The 20,267-nt window shown below is 42.3% G+C and overlaps 1 protein-coding gene across 1 annotated transcript in view; it reads left to right on the top strand.

Annotated features, from left to right (window-relative positions):
- The first annotated feature begins 4,346 nt into the window (after window positions 1–4,346).
- The window catches only part of LOC128703284 (uncharacterized), a 74,599-nt gene continuing 58,678 nt past the window's right edge, over window positions 4,347–20,267 (top strand). Inside the window, 10 exon segments of the mRNA XM_070103524.1 lie at window positions 4,347–4,505; window positions 8,594–8,736; window positions 12,155–12,320; window positions 14,009–14,085; window positions 14,540–14,681; window positions 14,810–14,905; window positions 16,440–16,528; window positions 17,538–17,631; window positions 17,825–17,883; window positions 20,020–20,138. Of these exon segments, the coding sequence (XP_069959625.1) occupies window positions 4,442–4,505; window positions 8,594–8,736; window positions 12,155–12,320; window positions 14,009–14,085; window positions 14,540–14,681; window positions 14,810–14,905; window positions 16,440–16,528; window positions 17,538–17,631; window positions 17,825–17,883; window positions 20,020–20,138 (1,049 nt within the window). The 5' untranslated portion in view covers window positions 4,347–4,441.

The raw sequence follows: 20,267 nt of genomic DNA on the forward strand, positions 1-20,267 counted from the left end.
TCATTTACAAAGTCACACTGAGTGTGACTTTGTAAACAGCATCAAAGATCACATGAGAAAAACAGAACTTTTGAAACTAAATCAGGAAGGTAAATCACCTCACGTGAAGAGATGCGGCAAAACCTATTTGGGGAAAAACAGAGAGAGAGAGACTTAGACAATGGAATCAATATGCATAAATATGCATAGCAAACTAACAATAACAATGCATACGTCATGCACAACAGCACTACTGGACATTGTGTAAAGTGGGACGAGTCTTAACTCATCATGGAAGAAGAGAACCTGTATACCTGTACAAGTGCCTATGTTTGAAATCTAGAAAGGTAATAGTTTTTGCAAAACACTAAAATAAAAAAAAAATCTGGCAAGGTTAATTTCGTGAATAATGGTAGAGTTACCTACAATATGTTAGGTAAAAAGGCATATGTGCAACACATGTAATATTTTATTGTGGTAACGTTAGTTGCACTTATGTCCATGTACCTAATAAGGTTTATTTTGATAAGAATTGTGTAATATTTGCAACTTATTCAACATTTACACAAGTGTCTCAATTATCAACTTCTCGGTTTTTTAAACCATTTAATCAAAAGGTTTATTTTACAGGGCACGTCCGTCAGGTGACCCGACAAATTACACTACACCTGACTCACGAAATCGTAATGACACGATTGCAAACAAACCATACCACGCATGGGGTTAGAACCCGCAGTCAGAAAGTCTCAAAACTCTAGCCACTGGATCAGTTTTTTTTTCTTTCTACACTACACCTGATTTGTTTATATCTGATATTCCTTCGATAATATGTTCTCTTATTTTCTGTGTTGGTGCGTCTTATTCTGAGGTTTTACGTCTTGTTCATGTGATCTGCATTTGTGAGGTTCCCAAGGTGATGTTAATACGGAATAAAAAGGCACAATACTGTGACTGGAACAATACAGAAATACATAGGAGAAAAACTAGTCACGCACAGTGTGACTAGTTAATGGTTCAATTCGGGCCGACATATTATAAGCTTCTTTTTCCTGTGTGCGAATTGTGTATGGAAACAGGTATTTATAATTGTTGAAATAGCGTTGCGGTATACCTGGAGGGTGTTTCGGGGGTCAGCGCCCCCCTGCAGCCCGGTCCTTAACCAGGTCTCTTGTGTGGTAGGGAGCGTTCTTTTGTCGCGAAGATCCATGAAGGTGAAGAGGGAGATTTGGATAGTGGAGAGGAATGGTCAGGAGATCAAGGGAAAGATCCGGGGCTAGACTCAGCTGCATGGCGTTGGTTGGCCAGAGCTGGAAGGAAATGCTGCTTGTTGTGTTGACTGTATACTTGCTTCTGCAGAGCTTGTCCGGATACAAGTGACAAAGGACTGGCAGACAGCGGCACCTGTACGTCATAAGCAAGGCTTGCTATTTCCTGTTTCTCAATGCTATTGTTGATAGAGGGGGAAATATGGAATGTTAACTAGAAAAAACGGGTGTCTTTCAAGGTCCACCCCTGCAAAGGGCTGGGCAGAAAATATGTTAGAGATTAGGTATAGAGAGGGGAAGGAGCAGGATTATAGAGTGGAAAAGGTTTTAAAGGTTAGGTGGTCGTCTTATGATTTCGTCAAGGTATGTTATTCATAAATCCTGGCGGGTTTCTAGTCAGTCTAACTGCCTGTCACTGAGCTCTTTCCACAAAACGTTCAGTGCCAGGGTGCCAGTCCTGGTGTACAGAGTCTCTCTCCACACCACATCCAGCACCTGCGCAGTGCACAGTTCTGAATTCACTGTACTTTCAGGACATTAATCTTAGCAGCAAGTGAAAGAGTGAGAGGTGTGGATGTGATAAGTAGCCATATAAGTGCCTTGTATAAGTGTAGCTTAGAGTGTGGATGTGAATCTTCAAGCTTGTAGAGTCGCTCAAGGGCATTACTAGCTAAAGCTCTCTTAGCATGTATATGGAGTCTGAGACTGGAGTCAAGGTTAACTCCAAGAACAGTGATCTTCTTGTAGTGGTGGTTCTGAGTTCGACAGGTAGTGGTGGGCGTCCTTTTGGGAGGAAGTATATCATTTTGGATTTATTGACGTTAGTTTTAGTACGCCATAGGATCACCCAGGTGCTAATTCGTGTTGTGTTCTGAGTGATAGGTATCTACAGATTTCATGTGCGATGAGTGTATAATGTCATCTGTATATGGTAGTGTGTGTTTTGGTGTACAGGGTCTTTTATATCGTTTGTGTACAGGAAGTACAGAGTAGGAAAGAGTACTGAGTCCTGAGGTACTCCCGCGTGTGGTCACCAAGGAAGTTGCAGAGTAGCTTTTGAGATTCCTAGGAAGATCAAAAAGGTAACATAATTGTAACCGAGCCTCGCATGTCAGTGTCGAATGCTTCCTCCACGTCTGTGTACAGTCATGTACTGTCATTTAGTAAATGATTTAAATTTTTTATTTAATTAATTCTTTATGGTATTTAAATAAAATGTGACTTTTTCCTGTGACTTTCCTAGCCAAAACTGTGACTTATTTTCTGTGATTTTTTTCCTGGTGATTTTTCCAGTGACTTTTCCCCGGACACCGTCTGGGTATAACAGTACTTTCATATTGCTTGTGTTCATCTCTTAAACATAACTCCTCTGAAGGTCACATTATCGTTTTGATGCTGAGAAATTTATTCTGTGCTCTGGGAACTTCCTCACCTGTCTGCTGCTACACAGGTGTATTTTTCGTCGTCAGTGTACCTAATGACGCATTCGGGTATTCATATGACGTCCATAAATGGCTTCCGTGTGGCACGAGCAGTAATTCTTTATACTAAACTTATTGGTAAAATTATCTACAATGTTAGATAAAAGGCCACAAGTGCAACTAGTGCGACATTATGGCAACGCTTCGTTCTTCAGGAGCTTCGGAGAGCGAAACGTTGTTACAATAAAATGTCGCATTAGTTGCACTTGGGTTCTTTTACCTAACACATGGAAGAATCTGAGTAGTATGGGCCAGTAGGCGTGCTGCAGTGCTCCTCCATTATGTTCTGATGAATACGTCCACAGTTTGTTACGTTGTGGGTTCAGAGGCTTTATGTTGTCCTGGCATTTTAGCGAGTATTTTATCACATAGGATGGGTTGCATACATGTAGTAAGGAAATCTGTCAACTTGAGCAACAAACTTAACAGGCAGACGAGAAGAGCTTTTAAAACACATCTGCCATCTCCCACCGAGGCAGGGTGACCTGAAAAGAAAGAAACTTCCAGTTCTTCTTCTTTTCATTTAGTAATCTGGCGAGAGGATATCGTCAAGAATTTCAATATGAACTTAGTACTTACGAAATCTTCAAAGGTTTAATTTCACCACTGTTGGTGTGGTTATGGAACCTAATTTACGTTGACGATAACTCCTTGAATCGTCATTAATCGTTATATCTAACACAAACAGAGTAAAGGCAGTTTCATCGTCTCTGAAGTATTGCCAAGAGTTCTCCTCAGAGCAATAAACCCCGCCAACACTTGTCTGCTACTACTACTACTACTACTGCCACTACTACTACTACTACTATTACTACTACTACAACTACTACTACTACTACTACTACTACTACTACTACTACTACTACTACTACTACTACTACTACTACTACTACTACTACTACTACTACTACTACTACTGCCACTACTACTACTACTACTACTACTACTACTACTGCCACTACTACTACTACTACTACTACTACTACTACTGCCACTACTACTACTACTACTACTACTACTACTACTACTACTACTACTACAACTACTACTACTACTACTACTACTACTACAACTACTACTACTACTACTACTACTACTACTACTACTACTACTACTACTGCCACTACTACTACTACTACTACTACTACTACTGCCACTACTACTACTACTACTACTACTACTACTACAACTACTATTACTACTACTACTACTACTACTACTACTACTACTACTACTACTACTACTACTACTACTATCTTCAACGATTATATTATGCTTTGCATCTCTGTACTTATATATACCCTCTGTGTCCATGTATTGTTAGTAACGGCTTGACAAAGCTCCTGGAGAGCGAAACGTTGCCACAATAAAACGTCACGTTAGTTGTACTTGTGTTCTTTTACTTTACATATTGTCGGTAATTCCACCAACATTAATTCGACAATGTAAAATAAAGATACCCAAGTGTTGCATGAGTGTTTCGTAAGAGATTTGTGGACGTGTTCGTAATGTCAAGTCGTGGGAATGTTGCTGTTGCGGATTCGCGTGACTCGAGTATAGGATAACATGGGGTGCAGGGTGACGCAGGTGCAGGGCGACACGGGGGAGAGTGACACGGGGTGCAGGGCGACACAGTGTCTGTGGGAATGAACGAGCGAGTATATAAGAGTGTTGGTACAGCCTCCATCACACCCCACAGTCTCTTCTGCAGCAGACATGACTGGTGTCCTTGTGAAGACCTGCCTGCTGGGGGCCCTGGCCCTCACCCTCCTACACTCAGGTACGTACACGCACACACACACACACAGTATTTCTTCAGTCACAGAGTTGTAAGGCAGTGGAATAGCCTAGAAAATGACGTAGTGGAGGCAGGAACCATACACAGTTTTAAGACGAGGTTTGATAAAGCTCATGGAGCGGGGAGAGAGAGGGCCCAGTAGCAACCGGTGAAGAGGCGGGGCCAGGAGCTAAGACTCGACCCCTGCAACCACAAATAGGTGAGTACACACACACACACACACACACACACACACACACACACACACACACACACTCGGGGCCAGGAGCTGAGTCTCGACCCCTGCAACCACAATTAGGTGAGTACACGTAGCACGCCTTTGCGTAAAATTTAATTCTTTTTCCAGAGTATAGATAGACAACGTGTCTGCCTCGCGATTAGCTGACGAAGGATCGAGCCTTTGGCTGAGTAACTCACATAGGTTCAGCGTTTCGCAGAATAATAATAATAATAATTAATAATAATAAATAATAATTAATAGTAATAATAATAATAATAATAATAATAATAATAATAATAATAATAATAATAATAATAATAATAATAATAATAATAATTAATAATAGTAACAAATAATAATAATAATTATTAATAAAAATAATTAATAATAATAATAATAATAATACTTAATAATAATCAGCCTTTTAATTAATTGCAACAAACTCTTTAAGGAAATCCAGTTACTCACGAGGTGCTTTAAGTCCAAGCAACTGGAGCTACCTAGCCACTCCTCGGATCAAACCTGTGTCCCTACCACTTCCTACGATCTGTATAACCCCTACGGGTTTAGCATTACAGAATCTTCATTTTTTTAAATAGCAAATTCATTGAGTAAACTCGTAGGAGCGCTAAACCCGCAGGAGTCGTACAGCACCCGAGGAATCAGAGGCAATCAAGAGGGTTGCTCTTATTTCCCGGATCAAGAGCCCTTCACTGGCATCAAGTGTCTATGGGCAAATTTTGTCACCACAGTGTAATATATTTATTTTTTGAACCAACTATAGATGTTCCTATAGTAGGTTCAGGGGTTCCTATAGTGGGTTCAGGGGTTCCTATAGTAGGTTCAGGGGTTCCTATAGTGGGTTCAGGGGTTCCTATAGTAGGTTCAGGGGTTCCTATAGTGGGTTCAGGGGTTCAGGGGTCCCTATAGTGGGCTCAGGGTTTCCTATAGCGGGTTAAGATGTTCCTGTAGTAGGTTGAGGGGTTCCTATAGTGGGTTCAGGGGTTCCTATAGTGGGTTCAGGGGTTCCTATAGTAGGTTCAGGGGTTCCTATAGTAGGTTCAGGGGTTCCTATAGTGGGTTCAGGGGTTCCTATAGTAGGTTCAGGGGTTCCTATAGTAGGTTCAGGGGTTCCTACAGTGGGTTCAGGGGTTCCTATAGTGGGTTCAGGGGTTCCTATAGTAGGTTGAGGGGTTCCTATAGTGGGTTCAGTGGTTCCTATAGTGGGTTCAGGGGTTCCTATAGTAGGTTGAGGGGTTCCTATAGTGGGTTCAGTGGTTCCTATTATCATGTGGGAGTTCGACACGTGGATTAGGTAAAGTAATACTCACGTAGGCTGGTAGTACGTATAATTACAGATAATGTGGGTAGCGCCCTTACAGCCGTTACCAGTGGTTCCTATAGTGGGTTCAGGGGTTCCTATAGTGGGTTCAGTGGTTCCTATAGTGGGTTCAGTGGTTCATATAGAAGATTCAGAGGTTCCTATAGTGGGTTCAGGGGTTTTTGTAGTGGGTACAGAGGTTCCTATAGAGGGTTCAGTGATTCCTATAGTGGGTTCAGTGGTTCCTATAGTGGGTTCAGTGGTTCCTATAGAGGATTCAGAGGTTCCTATAGTGGGTTCAGGGGTTTCTATAGTGGGTTCAGGGGTTCCTATAGTGAGTTCAGGGGTTTCTATAGTAAGTTCAGGGCTTCCTATAGTGGGTTCAGGGGTTCCTATAATAGGTTCAGGGGTTCCTATAGTAGGTTCAGGGGTTCCTACAGTGGGTTCAGGGGTTCCTATAGTAGGTTCAGGGGTTCCTATAGTGGGTTCAGGGGTTCAGGGGTCCCTATAGTGGGTTCAGGGTTTCCTATAGTGGGTTAAGGGGTTCCTATAGTAGGTTGAGGGGTTCCTATAGTGGGTTCAGTGGTTCCTATAGTGGGTTCAGGGGTTTCTATAGTAGGTTCAGGGGTTCCTATAGCGGGTTCAGGGGTTCCTATAGTGGGTTCAGGGGGTCCTTTAGTAGGTTCAGTGGTTCCTATAGTGGGTTCAGTGGTTCTTATAGATGATTCAGAGGTTCCTATAGTGGGTTCAGGGATTTCTATAGTGGGTTCAGAGGTTCCTATAGAGGGTTCAGTGGTTCCTATAGAGGATTCAGTGGTTCCTATAGTGGGTTCAGTGGTTCCTATAGTGGGTTTAGAGGCTCCTATAGTGGGTTCAGAGGTTCTTATAGAGGGTTCAGGGGTTCCTATAATGGGTTCAGTGGTTCCTATATTGGGTTCAGTGGTTCCTATATAGGATTCAGAGGTTCCTATTGTGGGTTCAGTGGTTTCTATAGCGGGTTCAGTGGTTCTTATAGAGGATTCAGGGGTTCCTATAGTGGGTTCAGGGGATTCTATGGTGGGTTCAGTGGTTACTGTAGAGGGTTCAGTGGTCCCTATAGTGGGTTCAGAGGCTCCTATAGTGGGTTCATTGGTTCCTATAGAGGATTCAGTGGTTTCTATAGTGGGTTCAGGGGTTTCTGTAGTGGGTTCAGAGGTTCCTATAGAGGGTTCAGTGGTTCCTATAGTGGGTTCAGTGGTTCCTATAGTGGGTCCAGTGGTTCCTATAGAGGATTCAGAGGTTCCTATAGTGGGTTCAGGGGTTCCTATAGTAGGTTCAGGGGTTCCTATAGTAGGTTCAGGGGTTCCTACAGTGGGTTCAGGGGTTCCTATAGTAGGTTCAGGGGTTCCTATAGTGGGTTCAGGGGTTCAGGGGTCCCTATAGTGGGTTCAGAGTTTCCTATAGTGGGTTAAGGGGTTCCTATAGTAGGTTGAGGGGTTCCTATAGTGGGTTCAGTGGTTCCTATAGTGGGTTCAGGGGTTTCTATAGTAGGTTCAGGGGTTCCTATAGCGGGTTCAGGGGTTCCTATAGTGGGTTCAGGGGGTCCTATAGTAGGTTCAGTGGTTCCTATAGTGGGTTCAGTGGTTCTTATAGATGATTCAGAGGTTCCTATAGTGGGCTCAGTGGTTCCTATAGTGGGTTCAGAGGCTCCTATAGTGGGTTCAGAGGTTCTTATAGAGGGTTCAGTGGTTCCTATAATGGGTTCAGTGGTTCCTATAGTGGGTTCAGTGGTTCCTATATAGGATTCAGATGTTCCTATAGTGGGTTCAGGGGTTTCTATAGTGGGTTCAGTGGTTCCTATAGAGGATTCAGAGGTTCCTATAGTGGGTTCAGTGGTTTCTATAGCGGGTTCAGTGGTTCTTATAGAGGATTCAGAGGTTCCTATAGTGGGTTCAGGGGATTCTATGGTGGGTTCAGTGGTTCCTATAGAGGGTTCAGTAGTTCCTATAGTGGGTTCAGAGGCTCCTATAGTGGGTTCAGTGGTTCCTATAGAGGATTCTGTGGTTCCTATAGTGGGTTCAGGGGTTTCTATAGTGGGTTCAGTGGTTCTTATAGAGGGTTCTGAAGTTCGTATAGTGGGTTCAGAGGTTCCTATAGTGGGTTCAGTGATTCCTATAGTGGGTTCAGGGGTTCCTATAGTGGGTTCAGGGGTTCTTATAGTAGGTTCAGGGGTTCCTATAGTGGGTTCAGAGGTTCCTATAGTTGGTTCAGGGGTTCCTATAGTAGGTTCAGTGGCTCCTAGAGTGGGTTCATGGGTTCCTATAATGGGTTCAGGGGTTCCTATAGTGGGTTCAGAGGTTCCTAGAGTGGGTTCAGAGGTTCCTATAGTAGGTTCAGAGGCTCCTATAGTGGTTCAGTGGTTCCTATAGAGGGTTCAGTGTTTCCTATAGTGGGTTCAGAGGTTCCTATAGTAGGTTCAGAGGTTCCTATAGTGGGTTCAGAAAGTCTTATAGCTGACATACTGATCCAGTAGGTTGTGTTTACCTTCAGGAGCTGAGGCACAGTGTGAGGAAACAGTGATCGAGCAGCAGTTTCCTGGGTCTTACCTGGCAGAGTTCACAGTGCCTGCACCTACAGAGATCACCAGCTTCTCCTTGACTATCACCTTCAGCACTCCCGTCGACAATGTTATTGTAAGTTTGACTCACGAAATCGTAATGACACGATTGTAAACAAGCCACACCACTGGTGAGGTTAGAACCCGCGATCAGAGTGTCTCGAAACTCCAGACTGTCGCGTTAGCCACTGGACCAGCTGGCTACTGTCTTGTTGTAGCTAGCTGGTTCAGTGGCTAACGCGTCAGTCTGGAGTTTTGAGACTCTCTGATCGCGGGTTCTAACCCCACCAGTGGTATGGTGTGTTAGGCTATCAAGGTTGATGGGCTGGTTGCCTACCGCGTCTCCAAAGGATTTATCAATCCTGATATCATCTGAAAGCTTCAGGAAACACTGACAAATCTTACATAAGAACATAAGACAGAAGGGACACGGCAGCACTCCTACTGGCCCATGCTAGGCAGCTCCTTCTCCAAATCCACTAAAAAATATTCGTCCAACCCACCATCAACATTACCCATGGAATATGTTTTGATAACTAAAGTGAAAATCCCACTGAAAACCAACCCCTCTCACTCATACATTTACCTAATCTATATTTAAAGTTTCCCAAGCTTGTAGCTTCAGTAACCCTTCTGGGTTGACTGTTCCACTCACCCACTACACTATTTCCAAACCAGTACTTTCCTATATCCTTTCTAAATCTAAATTTATCCAATTTGAATCTATTATTTCGAGTTCTTTCTTGAAGGGATATCCTCAGGACCTTATTTATATCCCCTTTATTTATGCCAATCTTCCACTTATACCCAACCTCACCTCAAACTGCTTTGTGCCTTCCATCGTCTACATAGTCTCCGTATTAGCTTGATAAAACTCCCGTGAAGATAACCAAGTGATACACACTCTTCTACCATTGTTACCAGCTTGGTGTGAAATTTATTATCTAATAATGGTTTAAAAATGTGCATAAGAATGCACTCGGACCAGAAAATACTTCCCTCATTCCTTTGTCATATCACTACCTGTCTCTTGCCTCTGTCATATCTACCTCTACCACTGCTTCTCCACTTCTTTCTTCCTCTATCTGTCCCGTCCATGTCCCCCCTCGCCTTTATATACTGGCTCTCTCACCCTCGTGTGATAGTGCGACTTGTTAATGGTTCAAGTAGACCGAAACGTCTTCATAAGCTTCTATGTGCGGGTTATTTGTGTATATGCTACCATTTTAGGCTCCTGTATGGTAGAAATGATCGAGGTCCCAGAACCGAAATGTTCTCTAATATTTCTTATTATTTCCTCAAGTGTCTTTTTCAAACCAATTATTGCCAAGATCATAAATTTATCAGTACAGTAAGCTCTTATAAAGCTATTCTTTATAAAGGTATTATTTGCAAAATCGAAAAAGAGCATTCAATGTTGATTAATAGTTATCATGAAGGCCTTTTTGGTGCTATACAATCTTGTATATACATTTCAATAGCAATATATATATATATATATATATATATATATATATATATATATATATATATATATATATATATATATATATATATATATATATATATATATATAAACTTCATAAGACAGCTGATTAGTTTCAGTGTGATGATCATGGCGTAATAGCCCATAAAATACGTGCTAAAGGAATAACTGGGAAAGTGGGGAGATGGATCTTCAACTTCCTAACAAATCGAACACAAAGAGTAGTGGTCAACAGAGTTAAATCGGAGGCTGCCATAGTGAAGAGCTCTGTTCCACAAGGCACAGTACTCGCCCCCATCTTATTCCTCATCCTCATATCAGACATAGAGAGAGATATACATCACAGCACCGTATCATCCTTTGCGGATGATACTAGGATCTGTATGAGGCTGTCATCTGATGAGGACGCAGTTAACCTCCAAGAAGATATAAACAAAGTTTTCCAGTGGGCAACGGTAAACAATATGATGTTCAATGAGGACAAATTCCAACTACTCCGTTATGGAAAACTGGAGGAAATAATAACTAGAACAGAGTATACTACAGACTCGGGCCATACAATAGAGCGGAAAAATAATGTAAGGAACCTGGGAGTAGTAATGTCTGAGGATCTCACTTTCAAGGATCACAACAGTGCCACGATCGCACGTGCAAAGAAAATGAAAGGATGGATAATGGGAACGTTCAAAACGAGAGATGCCAAGCCAATGATGATCCTTTTCAAATCACTTGTTCTCTCTAGGCTGGAATACTGCTGTACATTAACATCTCCATTCAAAGCAGGTGAAATTGCAGATCTAGAGAGTGTACAGAGATCCTTTACTGCACGTATAAGTTCTGTCAAGCACCTTAACTACTGGGAACGCTTGGAAGCACTTGACTTGTACTCGTTGGAACGCAGGAGGGAAAGATATATCATAATCTACACTTGGAAAATCCTGGAAGGAATGGTCCCAAATCTGCACACAGAAATCACTCCCTACGAAAGTAAAAGACTGGACAGGCGATGCAAAATCCCCCCAATGAAAAGTAGGGGCGCCATTGGTACACTAAGGGAAAACACTATAAGTGTCCGGGGCCCAAGACTGTTCAACAGCCTCCCATCAAGCATTAGGGGAATTGCCAATAAACCCCTGGCTGCCTTCAAGAGAGAGCTGGACAGATACCTAAAGTCAGTGCCGGATCAGCCGGGCTGTGGCTCGTACGTTGGACTACGTGCGGCCAGCAGTAACAGCCTAGTTGATCAGGCCCTGATCCATCGGGAGGCCTGGTCATGGACCGGGTCGCGGGGGCGTTGATCCCCGGAATAACCTCCAGGCAACCAGGTAACCCAGCTGGGCAACATCTGGGTATCTCTGTAGACGTTTCGCCCTCCAGTGACTTCATCAGTACCATAGCGGACATATCTGAAGACTGTATAAATATATATAAAATGAATGTATACGATTGTTTACAAGGGTAGTCTTATTACCAGTGTAAATTGTTTGGTTGTCAAAACAATGGGACTCAGTGCGTGGACTCATTACGTACCACTGTAGGGAGTTCAGTGGTTCCTAAAGTGGATTCAAAGAGTCCTACAGTAGTGGGTTCAGAGTCCAAGCTCACTCGTAGTAGATCAAACACCCATAGACAGAGCCTTTATTAAAACTCACAGACCAGTGCGTTAACCACTCGTATTTCGTGTTTTGTTTGCATTCGTGTCGCGATTTCGTAAGACATAGATCTCATACTTAATAAAACCCTCACCGGATAAGACTTTCAGCTGGCTTACTGGTCCACCTTTTAACATGCAAGGTACCATCTGATGAAGAACATGAAGACACAATACCGTGACTGAATACACAAACCGCAAATGTAAGAAAATTATTTACTGGCTCCCTCGTCTTCATGTGTTAGTGTGACTTGTAAATGATCCATGTCGGACCGAAACGTCGTCATAAGCTCCTCTCTCCTATGTGCGGGTTATAACATCTGATGTTTTTACATAATGATGTGTTTTTCTCGGCAGTACAATGATGGTACGGTGACCAAGGTTGATGACTACACCTTCATCCTTGAGAACCCAAATATGCATGCTAATCCAGGCGAGGGTGTACATGCTAAGTTTACGGTGGAGTTTACTCACAATATACCCTATGTTGTCAACGAGGTGTTCAACGGTGAAGAAATCTGTGGTAAGTGGCCTTTCGTTGGTTAATTGGGCTTCAAGTCCATCGAAAAAATAATAATAATGATTAAAATTAAAATTATGATTTTTAAAGGGGTGGAGGGGTAAGCTAGTGGAAGGCCTCGATCAGATAACCAAAAGCTATAGTGGCGAGACATCATTTGACTAAGAACCCCGTCAAGAAACACTTGCCATGCCTAACCTAACCCTACCTAACCTAACATTACCTAACTTCACCTTACCTTACCTAACGTTACCTAACCTAAAGTTACCTAACATCACCTTACCTAACCTAACCCTATCGATTACTCTGAGTCATTAAGGCTGTATGATCTTGATTGGCTAATTCAGTTTCAAGACTGTGATGAATGGTTTGAAAAACCGACAAGTTGAAAATTGAGACACTTATGCAGCATATGGGAATCTTTATTCAGGAAACGTTTCGCCACACAGTGGCTTCATCAGTCCAATACAAAGAGGAAGGTGTAAGGAGAGGAGGAGCATGAGGTAATCAGTCCCTCAGCCTGGAGTCGATGTGTTCAGTCCATCAATCTTGTAGAATGTACAGCATAGGGCCGTAGACGTGGCTTATATACTGTAGTGAGGTGACGTGAAGCAGGTGGAGGCGGGGTCATAGTGGTACCATCCACTAGTCGAAGTAGGTCTTCGTCCAAAGGTTGAACAAGTGTTGAAGAATTCTTTGTAACAAGATCCCATGATGCTGCAGTGTCTGACAGTTGTGATGAAACGTTTCCTCAATAAAGATTCCCATATGCTGCATAAGTGTCTCAATTTTCAGTTTCAAGACTGTATGATCTCCCTGTTGCTTGGTTAATTGGGATTCAAGCTACTCAGTCAATATAACTGGTTAACTGGGTTTCAAGCCTATCCACTACTGCCTGTTCACCACCAGTCAGTAATACATTAATGCCTAAAATAGGGATTAAAGTAAACTCTCAGTGTATATACAGTGTATATACAGTGTATATACAGTGTATATACAGTGTATATACAGACATACTCCTCTCAATCCCTCAAGACAAGGACCTAAGTATGCGGAGAGTCCTTGTATACTGCAGATAAATGGTTGTAAAGTAAGAGGACACAAGTGCAACTAATGTGACATTTTATTGTGGCAACGTTTCGCTCTCCAGGAGCTTTGTCAAGCCGATACTCCTGGAGAGCGAAACGTTGCCACAATAAAATGTCACATTAGTTGCACTTGTGTCCTTTTACTTTACATATTGTCGGTAATTCTACCAACATTATTACAGATAAATGGTTCACAGAACCAACACGTTGACGACTGGGACACATGTGTAACACTTGGGTATCTTTATTGTGGAAACGTTTCGCCACACAGTGGCTTCATCAGTCTAATACAGAGAAGACTTGTGAAAAATGGTCTGGTGATATTGACAAGATGTGGGAAAAGACATTTATGTCCAGTTCAGGACATTTATCAGAGGAAACGTTTGGCCTCTAGTAGAGAAGAAGCCATGAAGCCATAAAGAAGCCATAAAGAAGCCATGAACGCAGTACATTTACAACCCAGATAGTTGCCACACCATTAATAACACCAACTCCATCTATGGCTGTTTCATTTCTTCCCATTATCTCAAACCTCATCTTCCCCATTACTTCCTTACTATTCCTACGGTCAAGTAATTCCTTGTTTCTTTCCCTCATGACCAGCCACCTTCGCTACCACTCCAGTGCCAATGCTGAACCCTTGTGAGGAGACTGGCATGACACCTTACGACTACAACCAGGTCAGTGCCATGACATCCTTCCATAGTAAAAAAATTGCATCATGTTGACTTTCATTTAGATTTCATCCAGAAATGAGGCCCTCGTTGGCTGCTAGTATTGTTAATGGTTGGAATCCCGGCGTAGAGAGAAGAATATCTGTTAAGGGTAAGGCCACTGGTTTTCAAAACTGACTTATGTAACATTTGGGAATCTTTATGGAGACGTTTCGCCAGCCAGTGACTTTTTCAGTCTAATACGAACTACTATTCATCTTCCACCGTTTTTCTCTGTATTGGACTGAAGAAGCCACTGGCTAGCGAAACATTTCCTCATTAAAGATTCCCAAATGTTGCACAGGTGTCTCTTTCTCTGTTAAAGGGACGGAGAATCGAGCTTCTACTACTCCTCTAGCTGAAAGAATGCACGAGCCTAGTACTTTATATAATGTTAACATACCAATACCCTCGTTTCCAGGCACTGTGCATGTCCTTCGTGTTCTACGAGGCTCAGCGGTCAGGCAAGCTTCCTGCTGATCAGCGCGTCAACTGGCGTTTCGACTCAGCACTTGATGACGGTTCTGATGTTGGCCACGACCTTACTGGTGGCTACTATGATGGTGAGAGATAGATATATAGACAGATAAAGAGAGAGAAAGAAAGAATATGTAGTATCTTAAGTAAAACCAACACTTGTATATCCATAGATATGTCAAAACAATGTTATTCATAATCTTCTCATTTGCAGCTGGTGACCACGTTAAGTTTGGCTTCCCCATGGCTTACACCGCCACTGTGCTGGCTTGGGGTCTCATTGACTTCGCTGAAGGATACGAAGCTGCTGGTGAGTCTTATGTATTACATGAATGGTAAATAATGTATTTCGCGGCTTATAAGACTTGTTTCTGTTTCAATGGCTCGGCATCGGACGTAACTGGGAGAGCTACAACCCACCCAACACCCCAAACTTATAACTCCCGTCACTGACCCTCAGTTTATAGGACGCAAGGTGGTTTTTGGAGACATTTTATGGAAAAAATGCGTCTAATAAGCCGCGAAATACGGTAATGCCAACAAAATGAAGAATTAGACACATGTGTAACATCTCGATATCTTGATTTGTAGACGTTTCACCATCCAGTGGCTTTATCAATACAAGGACATAATGTGAAGACTGTAGAACTCCCTCAGCCTTGGAACTGGTGAAGAGCGACAGGTGTCTAATTCTTCAGGAGGTCTTCTGTACTTCATGCAAGTTCACCCTAGACTGTTGCAATATGATTCCATGTTTTAACTAAATATGGGAAATTAGCTGTAATTAGCGGACGCTAATTGCAGCTAGCGGACGCTAATTACTACAGTAGCTAAATAAATACTGATAACCAACACTATACACTGAATAATTACTGATAATTAGCATTGTACATTGAAAAATTACTGATAACCAGCACTGTATACTAAATAATTACTGATAATTAGCAGTGTAAATTACATAATTAGTATTACAATGTTGATATTACGCAACACCGACAAGTTAATGGACAACACATGTGCAACACTTGGGAATCTTTATTACCGAAACGTTTCGCCTGCGAAACAGGCTTTTTCAGTCAAATACAACACTAAGTAGGAGGTGATCAGTCCCTAACCACGTCACAGCCTAAATGGCAATAAACGACAAACGGAAAAAAAGGCAAACGTGGTACATAATCTTTTTTCTTTACCCTAGACAATAATTAATGTATTTAAGAATAAATCTAATCACAGGAATTTTGAAAAAAAAAAACTATTCTACGCTAAGATATTAATTTTTTTTATTAAATTAAGAAAATGCTTTACTAAGGAATTAAAAAAAGGTTACTTTGTAATGGCTGGAATAATTTACCAAAAAAAATCTGCTTTTAGATGATCCTTATGACGGAGAACCTAACGTCGTTATGACGGAGAACCTAACGTCGTTATGACGGAGAACCTAACGTCGTTATAACGCTCAAACTGCGACTTTTAACGAACCTTAAGATCTTGGTGGTATTTTGTTTGATGATTATGACACATGTGCACCAGTTGGGTATCTTTATTGATGAAACGTTTCGCCTACACAGTAGACTTCTTCAGTCGAGTACAGAAAGTAGGCAGGAGCAGTAGAGATGTGAAGACAATGTAATCAGTCCCTCACCCTTCACATAACTACTGTTCCTGCCTACTTCTGTACCCGACTGAAGAAGCCTACTGTGTAGGCGAAACGTTTCGGAATAAAGTTGCCTAAATGTTGCTTATGTGTCTTACTTACCAGCTGTTGCACATGTGTCTTAATCTTCAACTTGTCGGCTATTTATACAATTTTCAACGTACTGATGCTGCTAGTTTCTTCCCTTCAGGTCAGACTGACTATGGTCGCGTGGCAGTCAAATGGGCCACGGACTACTTCCTCAAGGCCCACACTGCCACGGACGAACTTTACGGCCAGGTGAGAATTTTCTCTCTGGGAGCAGTAGATTTGTTTGAGAATATTGACACGTTATACTTGATAAATCAGACAAATATGCAACAGTTAGGTATCTTTATTCCGAAACGTTTCGCCTACACAGTAGGCTTTTTGATTTAAGTACAGAAGAGTTAGTAGAATAAGGATATCTAACTTGCGCATACCTCTTACTTATTAACCTGTTGGAATTGTATACCAGTTTAATATGATCATATAACCGAGGCTTTCTGATAGTTTACCTACGTTATGTGTGTGTTAGTTACCATTTTGTCCTAGGCACATGTCGATTAGACACTAGGCCTGTTGTATATAAGAACATAAGAACATAAGAACGAAGGAACACTGCAGAAGGCCTACTGGCCCATGCGAGGCAGGTCCAAGTCTCCTACCGGCTTAAGCCAATGCACCCAACCTAGTCAGGTCAGGTCACATTGACTTAAGGGAGGAACGCGGCAACCTACCTGTTAGCACAAGCTATCAGGTCTAACTCACACCCACCCACATCTACTCATGTATTTATCCAACCTATTTTTAAAGCTACACAACGTTCTGGCCTCTATAACGGTACCTGGGAGTTTGTTCCACTCATCCACAACTCTATTACCAAACCAGTACTTTCCTATATCCTTCCTGAATCTGAATTTTTCCAACTTAAAACCATTGCTGCGAGTCCTGTCTAGGCTAGATATTTTCAGCACACACGTGTGTGTGTGTGTGTGTGTGTGTGTGTGTGTGTGTGTGTGTGTGTGTGTGTGTGTGTACTCACCTAGTTGTACTCACCTAGTTGAGGTTGCGGGGGTCGAGTCCGAGCTCCTGGCCCCGTGTGTGTGTGTGTGTGTGTGTGTGTAGGAGTGAGCTTCATCGAGTCCCGGTAAAGCTTTTTCCTATCTAAAATAAAATTGTGTGTGTTTTTGTAATCGGCGTTATAGCCTCTAGCCATCACGACGTTGTGGCATTCACATATATGTAAATAACATATCGTAAATTTTAGGTTGGCAACGGTGGTACGGACCACGCTTTCTGGGGCCGCCCTGAGGACATGACTATGGCCAGACCTTCGTATAAAATTGATGAACAGAAGCCAGGTAAGCCACTAGAGTTGTGGTGAGAGTTATAGCAGCAAGACCTAGCATGAAAAGTAAGATTATTGTCTAAGTTTCGCTAAGGATTGAGAATTATCAAGTCTTGATAAAGGCTTGCTAACGCTCAAATCTTGTTGTCTTGGTGTCCCCCATTCACCATAAACACCATCACTGACGCTTCCTTGTTTTCATCCAGGATCTGATTTGGCCGGAGAGACAGCTGCTGCCCTTGCTGCAGCCTCTATTGTCTTCCAGGTAAATAATCCCCATTGCATTGTTTCATTTTTATTTACAATTAACCCGCAGTTTGATAAATTAGACACATGTGCAACACTTGGGTATCTTTAATGATACCCAATTAAAGATACCCCATTAAAGATACCCAAATGTTGCACATGTGTCTAATTTATCAACTTGTCGGTTCTCTGAACCATTCACCTACAACCTGCAATTTGTAGAGGTGGTTTTAAACGGCATTACGATCACTTCCAGAAAAGTCCAAACGAATCGTAAAAATGCCTCTAAAAGTGTGGTTTAATTATGAATGGTTTTATTTACTGCATTGTGACTGTTTTTTGTCCTCTCTACTGGAAATGCTGTAATACTCATGCTCTTCGATATGTACCATTTAAGGCTTTTTTTTCTTGCGTTCTATAGTTAGCATATTCTTCTGTAGATAGTAGAGTGGCCCGGTGGTCTGGTGGCTAAAGCTCCCGCTTCACACACGGAGGGCCCGGGTTCGATTCCCGGCGGGTGGAAACATTTCGACACGTTTCCTTACACCTGTTGTCCTGTTCACCTAGCAGCAAATAGGTACCTGGGTGTTAGTCGACTGGTGTGGGTCGCATCCTGGGGGACAAGATTAAGGACCCCAATGGAAATAAGTTAGACAGTCCTCGATGACGCACTGACTTTCTTGGGTTATCCTGGGTGGCTAACCCTCCGGGGTTAAAAATCCGAACGAAATCTTATCTTATCTTATCTTCTCGGTATTTATTCAGTTATCAAGGCATGTTTTGCTACCCAAAATATTTAACCATTTGCTGTCACAATGGTGGAATTTTTAGTTCGCGTTCTGAAAAAGTTGTTTTGGCCACAATGTTTCATCCGTCTGTTACATTGCATCATTGTAATATTGGTAAATAATCACGATAAGATGAGGGATTAGACACGTATGGAACACCTGGAGATGTGTTGCAAATAGTGACTCTTTGCAATTCAGTGCATAGAAGATGTTGCAACGGTAGAATCCTTCATAGTCATTAAAACTAAGTTACTGAACACTGCCTTGCAGGCTCAGGGACTGATTATCTCATCTTCCCCTGAGAGACTGATTATCTCATTTTCCACTGAGGGACTGATTATCTCATCTTCCCCTGAGAGACTGATTATCTCATTTTCCACTGAGGGACTGATTATCTCATCTTCCCCTGAGAGACTGATTATCTCATTTTCCACTGAGGGACTGATTATCTCATCTTCCCCTGAGAGACTGATTATCTCATTTTCCACTGAGGGACTGATTATCTCATCTTCCCCTGAGAGACTGATTATCTCATTTTCCACTGAGGGACTGATTATCTCATCTTCCCCTGAGAGACTGATTATCTCATTTTCCACTGAGGGACTGATTATCTCATCTTCCCCTGAGAGACTGATTATCTCATTTTCCACGGAGAGACTGATTATCTCATCTTCCCCTGAGAGACTGATTATCTCATTTTCCACTGAGGGACTGATTATCTCATCTTCCCCTGAGAGACTGATTATCTCATTTTCCACGGAGAGACTGATTATCTCATCTTCCCCTGAGAGACTGATTATCTCATTTTCCACTGAGGGACTGATTATCTCATTTTCCACTGAGGGACTGATTATCTCATCTTCCCCTGAGAGACTGATTATCTCATTTTCCACTGAGGGACTGATTATCTCATCTTCCCCTGAGGGACTGATTATCTCATCCTCCCCTGAGGGACTGATTATCTCATCTTCCCCTGAGAGACTGACTATCTCATTTTCCACTGAAGGACTGATTACCTCATCTTCCACTGAGGGACTGATTACCTCATCTTCCACTGAGGGACTGATTATCTCATCTTCCACTGTGAAAAATCCACTGGATGGTGAAACGTCTTCAGATAAAGATACCCAGGTGTTAGGAAAACGGTCACATGTGCAATTAATGCGACATTTTATTGAGCGAAAGTTTCGCAATCCGGGATCTTGACAAAGCTCCTGAAGAGCGAAACGTTGCCACAATAAAATGTCACATTATTTGCACATGTGTCCTTTTACCTAACATATTGTGGGTCATTCTACCAACATTACATACCCAGGTGTTTTATCTGTGCCTAATTCCTTATCTCTTACACTGCATTCATCTCCCAGGATGTGGACTCAGCTTACGCCGCAGAGATGCTGGGCGTAGCCAAGGAGCTCTACGACTTTGCCGACAACTACCGTGACATCTACGACAACTCCATCACAGACGCCACACAATATTATCAGTAAGTGTTGTATGTTATCTGTTCAGTATCTTTCCCCCTGCATACCCCTCTGAATCCTCCTGATAATCCATGAAGTTATATTAGGTTCTAAGCTCTCCCTTACACTCCAGCAAGCCAGTATGTAAGTAT

This window comes from Cherax quadricarinatus, chromosome 85, assembly GCF_038502225.1.
Source record: "Cherax quadricarinatus isolate ZL_2023a chromosome 85, ASM3850222v1, whole genome shotgun sequence".
NCBI classification, from domain to species: Eukaryota; Metazoa; Arthropoda; class Malacostraca; order Decapoda; family Parastacidae; genus Cherax; species Cherax quadricarinatus.